An 11,082-nucleotide genomic window follows, 5' to 3' on the forward strand; every position below is an offset into this window, starting at 1 on the left:
TTGACCTAAAATGGGCTCATGAGGCTGATCTGGTCAAGCAAAGAAGCTCTCTTTCTTTCCCCATATGACATTAGTAATGTCAATTATATTCTAAAAGTTCCGTTAATAGGGTGCTTCAACTGTATGATGACTTGGTGACGCTTTGCCAGATACTACCATAAGATTTTGGTGGAGGGGGAGCAGCTTGTTGCGATATAAATGTGCCTCAAGACTTTCAAAATTGTTTTTATCCAAAATAATTTAATGACATGAATGAGGGCTCCTCTTTGACTTGTGTGTGAATTTCACATACATCACTAAAATGTTGCCTTATTGAATAACCCTTCATTCAATGCATAAATAGTGGGATTGTGAAGAACATGTTTTTTCTCCATGTAGACTATTCATCTTCATGGTGGCACCTCAAAGAACGAAGAAAATACCTTTGCAAATTAATTTAGGCTGACCGTTTGAACAGTAGGGCAGCTAAGTGGTTAACACTGCTGCCTCATAGCATCAGGGACCCAGGTTTGATTCCAGTCTCTGGCGACTGTGTGGAGTTTGAATGTTCTGCCCGTGTTTGCGTGTGTTTAGTCCAGGTGCTCCAGTTTCCTCCCACAATCCAAAGATGTGCAGGTTAGGTGAATTGGCCGTGCTAAATTGCCCTATAGTGTTCAGGGATGTGTAGGTTCAGGGTAAATGTAGAGTAATACGGTAGGGAATGGGTCTGGGTGGGTAACTTTTCGGAGGGTTGGTGTGGACTTGTTGGGCCAGTGGGCCATGTTTCCACACTTTAGGTTATTCTTTGATAATACGGTAGTATTAAATGTCTGACAGAATGGCAGTTTCTCCTGCTGCCATTCAAGATTTATGGGTCATTCATTTGAAGATGCATCCAACTGTGCATGCTGCTTCTGATTGATACATCTAGGTGATTGTCAATTGTTGAGGATATTTTGTCTGCCTTATGGTTAATTGTTAGAAGCAGTGTTTGTCTCAAACGTAGAATGATCTCTAATTTCTTGTGTTCTATAGAGCAACAAAATGTTTTGGCATGAGCAATTTTGCCACATTTATTGTGATGTATTAGTTTTACTATTAATGTCTTTCATTTGTGTTTCATTTAGGACTGGCCATTTGATGATGGAGCCCCACCTCCTACTCAAATTGTGGATGACTGGTTGAACCTGTTGAGAGAGAGATTCCATGACGAACCTGGATGTTGTATTGCTGTTCACTGTGTGGCAGGATTGGGGCGGTAAGGAAAAAATTGGTTACAATAATAATTCAAATTTTCATAGTCTTAAATATAACAACATCCAATACACCTTACAGACGATCATTAAAAAGATAAACACAACAGAATCAGCTGGTAACATGCCAGCCTTTTTGGTATTGCCAGGGTAGTAGACTTGGCATTGCCAAGTTGACAGCTTGTTGAATTTTCTTTCCCTTTAAAGTTGAAGTTGTCAGGTATTCTTTTAATTGTTATCAAAAAAAGATGTGGCTATTTTCTTTGATAATTTAGAAAATCGGTAAAAGAGGTTCCTGGCAAATTCTTTTCTCTCCTTTATTACTTGTTATTTGACTATAGACTACTATCTGGATGAAGGGCTTTTGGCCTAAACGTTGATTTTCCTGCTCCTTGGATGCTGCCTGACCTGCTGTGCTTTTCTAGCACCACTCTAATCTTGACTACCATCTGGAAGTTGGCTACATCATCCATGTATTTTTCACATCTGTTTAATATTACGTTCGTTTATTTGGCTTTTGGCAGTTTCCACGTTTCATGAAATTGAGGTTGTTAGGGGATCATCTGTGACTGTCCCATTTAATGCAAACCATTTGTAATTTATGCCTGGTGAGCATGCATGCCAACCTAGCAAATGGGTAAGATCTAACCACTACTTCCAACAAGCTGACACAAGCCAAATAAGTTGACAAATTGAGAATAGCCATGAGGGCCACTGCACTTTGAATGATAAGTAAAAGTCAATTTATTACTTTTATCCGAGTGAAGAAACAGAAGTACGTGGAAATCTAAAGTGTAAATCTGAATATTGAATTGGAAAACCAGGACATCATTCTTGTCTTGAGAAATTTTAGCTTTTCTTCTACAATGTTTCATTTTAAGTATTTTATTTCTACAAAATAATTGGAAAAGGGAGAGAAAAGCAGTAAAAGAGGGAGAAAAATGAGTGACAGTAGGAGAATAGATTATAATCAGGGAGAGTAAAAAAATTGTTTTGCAATAGGAAATTGGGGTATAGTGTCAGCACAGGAGAGAACTTGGAGAGTCTGAGTATAATGGGGAGGAAGAGTACCACCTTCAACCGTGGGTTAGTCAGATGGAGGTAAGGTTGGTGGATCAGTGGTAAAATGCCATATGGTCATAAGATTTAGGAGTAGAAGTAGGCCATTCAACCCATTGAGTATGCTCTGCTGTTATGTGAATTCGTGGATGATCGGATTACCCTCAACCTTGCTCGCATTTTGCCAAGAACCCTTGGTTTGCTTACTAATTTGACACTTGCAGTCTTGAATACATTTAACTGTCCCCAATTGAAGGCATAGAAGAGTGCCTAAGTTAACTAAAAGGAGGGAAATGTTGATGTGAACTGGATGGGATTTTGAAGGAAAGAATATTGCGATATTACAAGGTAGGAATTTTGCAAGTCACCTTTGGTACCTTCTCAGTCTGCAAACTTTATTTCCTACACTACTATCTGAAAAAGTCCCACTAAGTTGCCTTAGGACTACATGGCTATCATTCCTCAATTGTCACTGGGTTCGAATCCTAGTGCTACCTCCCGAACAGTACTGTGAGTGCCCTTATATTGCAACTATGGCAGCTGTTCAAGGAGGCAGCTCTTTAATTACTGTAGAAAAGTTGATAATGGTACAGTATGGCCAGTGATACATCAATAAATTAATAAAACCTCAATTTTTAGAAATAAAACAAAGGTAATTAGATTTTTAATATATTAGCCAGGCAACCATTTAGCCAAAATTTACCACCAGCTGTTTGTTTCTTTCAAATCCAAACTTGCCTTGCAACAACATGAAAAGACATTTATTTCACATCATTGAAACCCAGTTTGCAGCAGCTCACTGTATTCTATTCTCTTCCCCCTCGCTTGCTTGCTCCTCCATCCCCTTCCCTCCCCACCAACCATTTACACATTTGCTCACCCTGCTTCTAGAATCCAGTAACTGTCTCCTGCCAGCATTTGTCTAGAGTTTTGGCAAGGATTTTGCTATCGTTTTTGAGATTGTTCCAACCCACTGTACACAGAAGAGACAATCCTGTCACTGGTATCAAAGACAGCACCAGAAAAAGAGGGGCCCATATATTTGTGCATCAGTTGACTTGCTCAAACATTGAGGTAAAAACAATGACTGCAGATGCTGGAATCCAGATTCTGGATCAGTGGTGCTGGAAGAGCACAGCAATTCAGGCAGCATCCGACGAGCAGCAAAATCGACGTTTTGGGCAAAAGCCCTTATCAGGAATAAAGGCAGAGCCTGAAGCGTGGAGAGATAAGCTAGAGGAGGGTGGGGGTGGGGAGAAAGTAGCATAGAGTACAATAGGTGAGTGGGGGAGGAGATGAAGGTGATAGGTCAGGGAGGAGAGGGTGGAGTGGATAGGTGGAAAAGGAGCTAGGCAGGTCGGACAAGTCCGGACAAGTCAAGGGGACAGTGCGGAGTTGGAAGTTTGAAACTAGGATGAGGTGGGGGAAGGGGAAATGAGGAAGCTGTTGAAGTCCACATTGATGCCCTGGGGTTGAAGTGTTCCGAGGCGGAAGATGGGGCGTTCTTCCTCCAGGCGTCTGGTGGTGAGGGAGCGGCAGTGAAGGAGGCCCAGGACCTCCATGTCCTCGGCAGAGTGGGAGGGGGAGTTGAAATGTTGGGCCATGGGGCGGTGTGGTTGATTGGTGCGGGTGTCTCGGAGATGTTCTCTAAAGCTCTCTGCTAGGAGGCGCCCAGTCTCCCCAATGTAGAGGAGACCGCATCGGGAGCAACGGATACAATAAATGATAGTAGTGGATGTGCAGGTAAAACTTTGATGGATGTGGAAGAGTCCTTTAGGGCCTTGGATAGAGGTGAGGGAGGAGGTGTGGGCACAGGTTTTACAGTTCCTGCGGTGGCAGGGGAAAGTGCCAGGATGGGAGGGTGGGTCGTAGGGGGGCGTGGACCTGAGCAGGAAGTCACGGAGGGAATGGTCTTTGCGGAAGGCGGAAAGGGGTGGGGAGGGAAATATATCCCTGGTGGTGGGGTCTTTTTGGAGGTGGCGGAAATGGTTTATGCGGAGGTTTGTAGGGTGGAAGGTGAGCACCAGGGGCGTTCTGTCCTTGTTACGGTTGGAGGGGTGGGGTCTGAGGGCGGAGGTGCGGGATGTGGACGAGATGCGTTGGAGGGCATCTTTAACCACGTGGGAAGGGAAATTGCGGTCTCGAAAGGAGGCGGCCATCTGGTGTGTTCTATGGTGGAACTGGTCCTCCTGGGAGCAGATACGGCGGAGGCGGAGGAATTGGGAATACGGGATGGCATTTTTGCAAGAGATAGGGTGGGAAGAGGTGTAATCCAGGTAGCTGTGGGAGTCGGTGGGTTTGTAAAAAATGTCAGTGTCAAGTCGGTCGTCACTAATGGAGATGGAGAGGTCCAAGAAGGAGAGGGAGGTGTCAGAGATGGTCCAGGTAAATTTAAGGTCAGAGTGGAATGTGTTGGTGAAGTTGATGAATTGCTCAACCTCCTCGCGGGAGCACGAGGTGGCACCAATGCAGTCATCAATGTAGCGGAGGAAGAGGTGGGGAGTGGTGCCGGTGTAATTACGGAAGATCAACTGTTCTACGTAGCCAACAAAGAGACAGGCATAGCTGGGGCCCATACGTGTGCCCATGGCTACCCCTTTGGTCTGGAGGAAGTGGGAGGATTGAAAGGAGAAATTGTTAAGGGTGAGGACCAGTTCGGCCAAACGAATGAGAGTGTCGGTGGAAGGGTACTGTTGGAGACGTTTGGAGAGGGAAAAACGGAGGGCTTGGAGGTCCTGGTCATGGCGGATGGAGGTGTAGAGGGATTGGATATCCATGGTGAAGATGAGGCGTTGGGGGCCGGGGAAACGGAAGTCTTGGAGGAGGTGGAGGGCATGGGTGGTGTCTCGAATGTATGTGGGGAGTTCCTGGACTAGGGGGGCTAGGACAGTGTCGAGGTAGGTAGAGATGAGTTCAGTGGGGCAGGAGCATGCTGAGACAATGGGTCAGCCAGGGTGGTCAGGTTTGTGGATCTTTGGAAGGAGGTAGAACCGGACAGTGCGGGGTTCCTGGACTATGAGGTTGGAAGCTGTGGGTGGGAGATCTCCTGAGGTGATGAGGTTCTGTATGGTCTGGGAGATGATGGTTTGGTGATGGGGGGTGGGGTCATGGTTGAGGGGGCAGTAGGAAGAGGTGTCCTCGAGTTGGCGTTTGGCTTCAGCGGTGTAAAGGTCAGACTACCACTGCGCCCCCTTTATCCGCTGGCTTAATGGTGAGGTTGAGATTAGAGCAGAGGGATTGGAGGGCTGCGCGTTGTGAGGGTGAGAGGTTGGAGTGGGGGAGGGGGGGTCAACAGGTTGAGGCGGTTAATGTCCCGGCGGCAGTTGGAAATGAAGAGGTCGAGGGCAGGTAATAGGCCAGCGCGGGGTGTCCAGGTGGATGCAGTGTGTTGGAGGTGGGCGACGGGGTACTCGGAAGGTGGGTGGGAGTCCTGATTGTGAAAGTAAGCTCGGAGGCGGAGGCGACGGAAGAAGTGTTCGATGTCACGGCGTGTATTAAATTCATTGATGCGTGGACGGAGGGGGATGAAGCTGAGTCCTTTGCTGAGGACTGATCGTTCGTCCTCAGTGAGTAGGAGGTCTGGAGGGATGGTGAAAACTCGGCAGGGCTGGGAGCTGGGATCTGGTGTGGGTGTGGAGCTGGGAGTGGGGTCGGAGCCAGTACCTGGAGTTGGTGTGATGGTGGGGGGAATGGGGGTGGAGGCATGAGCAGTGGTAGTGTTCCCCTCGGGGTTCTGGGGGGTGGGGATAGTGACAGTGGGTTCTGTGGGGGGGTGTGTCAGCAGAATGCAGGTGATTGGCGCTGGTGGGGTCGGAAGTGGTGGCAGACACGGCAGTAGGGGTGGCGGAAGTCACTGAGCGTGTGGCTTCGGCGATGATGTGAGGGCTGGAAGTGGCTGTGGGAGTGGCCATGATGGGGGCACAAGTGACATCATCAATCAGCGTGGGGGTGGTAGCTGCATCAGCCGCATGGCTAATGGCATTTCCGAGGCCAGGGGAATCTTCTGGAATGTTTGAGGAGCGCTGGTTATGGAGGTGGGTGGATAAAAGTTTGCTGTACTTACAGTTTTTGATATTTGAGATGGAATTGAAATACTGTTTGTTGAGAGTATGAATTCTCCTGAGGATGTAGTACAGAGTGGTTCCTTTGCAATTCTGAGAGAGTGTGGCCCTAAGCTGAGGCAGGGCAGACTGTAGAGAGGTCAGGTGCCGGCGCATTGCTGCAAGCGTGGAGCGGAGGATCTTAAAGGAGAACTGTTGCTAGTGTTTTTGAATCTGTAGTCTATACTGTTTGTCCTGTTCGGGTCCGAACTCTGCTGGTTTAAAGGTGGTCCGGAGTCCGTGTGGGATGAGTTGGTTACGGAGGCATGCACTGAGGAAGCAAATGTGGCTGTGGTACCGAGTTTGTTTCACGACATGGTTGAAGAGCTTTTGGGCAGAGGAAATGACCTGGGAGTTGCAGTGGGAGAGGGACTCCCTGAGATTCTTGTAGAGAGAGGAGGAAAACTTCTTCAAGGCAGGCATCCTTGCAAGAGGATTCACAGTAGGGGCTCAAACATTGTACAGTCTCTCTGCGAAGCATTGATGTTGTTTGTTATTAAGTGTAGAGTAACTAATTGGGTTTGATTGGGTTATTAGGTGTTTGATTTGTAGTAGTCAGTAATGGTTGATCTTTGTGTACTAATTGCGAAATGGATGGAGAAATTATTTCCAAATAAGAAAAACTGTTTCTATGAAGATGTATAACAATTGATGAATTTTGTTTTGGGTAATGTTGAATTCTGACCCCAAGTTTTGGTAGATTTTGTTTTTAGAACGGGAACCATTTTCTTAAAAATCAATATTCACAATTTGTAACGTCGCACGCATGATAGCTCTTGATTGTGTAAACATTTTTCCCAAGCCCCTGCTAATAATATAGAATCAACCAAACTTGTTAAATGTGTCTCTGTTCTTGTTTAGGAGGGAAATAGTTTTGTTGTTGATTCACCAGAGACAATTCACACAAGTCTTAGTGCTTAATGAGTCCAACCCACTCAGTCCATCATGCTTGCACTAGTTCTTCAAATGACCTTTATTACTGAAAGCCAATCTCTTATTTTTCCCCTATACCCTTGAATATTGTTTTTAACCAAATAATTTTCCAATTCCCTCTTGAATACCTCAATTAAACCTGCCTCTATGGTAGTTCCAGACAGTGAATTCCATGCCCTAACTATTTGCTGTTGAAAAAGATTTTTTTACACAACCCTTGCTTCTTTCACAAATAATTTTAAATCTATTCACTCTTGTTCCTTTGGCAAACAGAAGCAGTTTCTACCCATCTAGCCTAATCATTTTGAGAACCTTTATCGATCTGAGAAAGATTGGAATTTGTATATGTATTCCACATCCTATCAAAGAGCAGTCACAAAGACAGCACCTTAATACGACACTTCATAATGTAAATGTTGAATGGTGTAAATTAAGGACCCTAGATTAAGTCAGGCAGTGTGCAGTTGAATACTGTAATGACAGATCTGTGATTCTATGGTTCAATGAGTTGAATAGCTTTTGTTTGGTTCTATTTTTTTTCTTTCCTCTTAGGTGTGTGTAAATGTGCAGCAAATACTGGTGCACAAAAAACAGTGCAGTCTTGCTAAACAAGTACTAATTATTTAATCTATCTTTCCTTTGCACTATAGAGCTCCAGTGCTTGTTGCATTAGCATTGATTGAATCTGGAATGAAGTATGAAGATGCTGTTCAGTTTATAAGGCAGTAAGTAAAGTGTCATTAATACTTACAGTTTTATATTTTGTCATTTGAACATTCTTACTGGCTGGCTTTGTCAGTGAGCTCTCTGTAGAACTGAATTGTGCACACCAAATAGTATGAGACTTAATCCAATCACTGGATTAATTGATCACTCTCTCAATGCCATTTTGTTTAAAAGCATCCCAAAGATTTTCACAATAAGATCTTTGAGATTCTTTCAAATCAAATAGTATTAAGAATGGTCAGCTAGTCCAGCAAAGATTGAGTCATGCCTCAGACATTGTGATGTGTTGTAGTGTCCCTATTTCAGCACTTACAAATATTTTGCTTACAGTGGTGGGGAATGGAAAATCCCCCATACTTTATCTGGTTTAGGCAGAGAATGGCAACTTTATACATTTTTCACTGTCCTTAAATACAAGCGACAATAAAATCTAAATCTATAAATAGTTAAAGGCAATTCAGGATGGAAATTAATTCTGGTCTTGTCTGCATCCTGTCAATGAATCTTTGAAATAGCAACGCATGCTGCTCTGAAGTTTTTTGTTGAGGATTTTGTCTGTGCAAAGATAAGTGTATTTTACTTGTCTAAGCAGACTTCAAAACATTGGGGCATAAATAGGAGGAGTAGACCATTTGTCCCATTGAACCTGCTCTGCCATTCAATAAGATCATGGTGACGTTTTCGTGGACTCAGCTCCACTTACCTGCCCGCTCACCATAACCCTAAATTCCCTCTCTGTTCAAAAATCTATCTATCTTTGCCTTAAAAACATTCAATGTGGTAGCATCAACTGCTTCAGTGGACAGGAAATTCCATAGGTTCCACAATACTTTGGATGAAGAAGCTACTCTTCAACTCAGTCCTAAATCTGTTTCCCCTTATTTTGAGGCTATGCCTCCTAGTTCTAGTTTCATCTGCCAGTGGAAACAACCTCCCTGCTTTTATCCTATCTGTTCTCTTCATAATTTTATGTTTCTATAAGATCCCCCTCCTCATTCTTCTAAATTCAACTGAGTACAGTCCCAGTCTACTCAACTTTTCCTCCATAAGAAAATCTTCTCCATTCCGGAATCAACCTAGTGAACCTCCTCTGTAACCTCTCCAGTTCCAATAATTCTTTTTCACATAAGGAGACCAAAACTGTACACAGTACTCTAGGTGTGGTGTCACCAGTACCCAATACAGCTGCAGCATAACCTCTCTATTTTAAAATCCATCTCTCTCGCAATGAAGGACAATATTCCATTTGCCTTAATCACCAGCTAACCCGCAAGCAAACTTCTTGATTCACGCACAGGACATCCAGGTCTCTCTCCATTTAAATAATAGTTCATCTTGCTGTCACACTTAGCAACATAGATGTTGAGAGAGATTTACTCTTTATCTAATCCACACTTGCTCATGGCTTATTACAATAGTGTAGAGAGAGATTTATGCTACATCCAACCCAACCTGGGAATGTTTGATGTTAATGCTGGAAGTTTGAAATTGAATAATTGCCATTGTGTGGAACAATTTGAACAGCAAAATGACGTAAATACAATAAAAGATCTATGGCTGCTTCTCGATGACTTGGGCATGGGAGATTTGCTGCTTACTACACAATTGGAATCTAATTTTACGTTAGTTGCTGTAAAGCAGCTATATTTGGTTTTTCTTATGTCCACATTAGTCTGCTCCAATCATACTCAAAACTGATCATTGAGAAGTATTAGTATTGTCTATAAAATTATCAGTCTTATCAAATCAGACTCCCGTTGAGTCATCTCATTCTGTTTACTCCCATTTGAAACTAGCAAATTCCCTGCCAATGTTGAGTGCTGCACTCCAGTAACATTGAGAGCCAATTGAAGGATCCAGACTACAGGTCTCTTGGCCAATGTTCTGAGCGTTTTCCAAAAAGAGCTTTGAAAATAAGCACTGTAGTCTCCAAAGTGTCCTGCTTAAAGGAACTGTCAACTGTAATTAAGATACTCGGACACATTTGTGTCCAATATTACTTAAAATGTCAGATGTAATTATTGGAAGATATGTGATAGATGCAGTTATAATGTACAGTTAAATAACTTACATATAAATACAGTTAATGCGTCAAAATACTGAAACTCACCCATTCCGTTCTTTCTCCATTTCAGGAAAAGACGTGGAGCTTTTAACTCAAAGCAACTACTTTACCTCGAGAAATATCGGCCAAAATGGCGTTTGCGCTTCAAAGCTGCAAATAGCACAAGCTGCTGCATCCAGTAACAATCTGTCTCTGGACTGTAGATATCTTGATGACGCAAACACAGAAAATTGAATATATTCACATTCGGTGAAGACAGGACCTTCAATCTTGAAGTGAATTTTTAAAAAAAGAAATCTGTCTTTGTGGTGAAGGAATTGTGTATTTTTCATATGATTGATCTTATCAGGGAAGTGTTGCATCTTAAAATGGTCTGTATAGAAAGAATTCACTACCTCTGTAAAAGGAGGTTAAGATTATGTCTGTGCAAAGTCCCACTGTCACCTCACTTTGTAGACCTCACTTGCAATGCACAAAGACTTCTTAAGGTTATGGTTCGATGCAATAGTTTATCCCTTTGATTGCAGCAGGTAGGCAAAATAAAAGATGGAATCTGGCACTGTAATTGTATTGTATTTGATTTCCAGAGATGAGCAATGCCAATCTTAGAGAATAAGCTCTTTGTTTTGATATAATACATAAGGTTTCTTCTAGACTTGAAGCATCAAGTGTATTAACATCTTTACTTTAGGTTTTTCTAATCAATTTTTCAATCAAAAAAGAGGAGGGGGAGAGTATGAGTAACTGTCCTTTTATTTAAAGATGATGTTTTGCAACTCTTATGCAGTGACAATCTGCAATATATGCATCAGTTTCCAGGATGTGGAATGTGTGCTGCAATATTGGGTTTGCAGTCCCTTCATGGCAAATGCTCCAGCCTGTGTACTAATATTACCTTAGTGGGGTTTTCTTTTCCCCCACCCCAAGTAATATGTAGTGTTACACTATACTGTCTCTTTCCAGGACA

The 11,082-nt window shown here is 43.3% G+C and overlaps 1 protein-coding gene across 1 annotated transcript in view; it reads left to right on the top strand.

The window, feature by feature from the left end:
• Positions 1-10,672, top strand: part of LOC122563751 (protein tyrosine phosphatase type IVA 2-like) — a 129,099-nt gene extending 118,427 nt beyond the window's left edge. The window contains exons 4-6 of the mRNA XM_043717939.2: positions 1,107-1,237; positions 7,975-8,049; positions 10,186-10,672. Of these exons, the coding sequence (XP_043573874.1) occupies positions 1,107-1,237; positions 7,975-8,049; positions 10,186-10,297 (318 nt within the window). The 3' untranslated portion in view covers positions 10,298-10,672. The remainder of the gene's footprint in view (positions 1-1,106; positions 1,238-7,974; positions 8,050-10,185) is intronic.
• The last annotated feature ends 410 nt before the right edge of the window (positions 10,673-11,082 follow it).

The sequence above is a fragment of the Chiloscyllium plagiosum genome, unplaced genomic scaffold (assembly GCF_037043375.1).
Source record: "Chiloscyllium plagiosum isolate Xiang-an unplaced genomic scaffold, Cpla_swu_hap1 HiC_scaffold_30, whole genome shotgun sequence".
NCBI classification, from domain to species: domain Eukaryota; kingdom Metazoa; phylum Chordata; class Chondrichthyes; order Orectolobiformes; family Hemiscylliidae; genus Chiloscyllium; species Chiloscyllium plagiosum.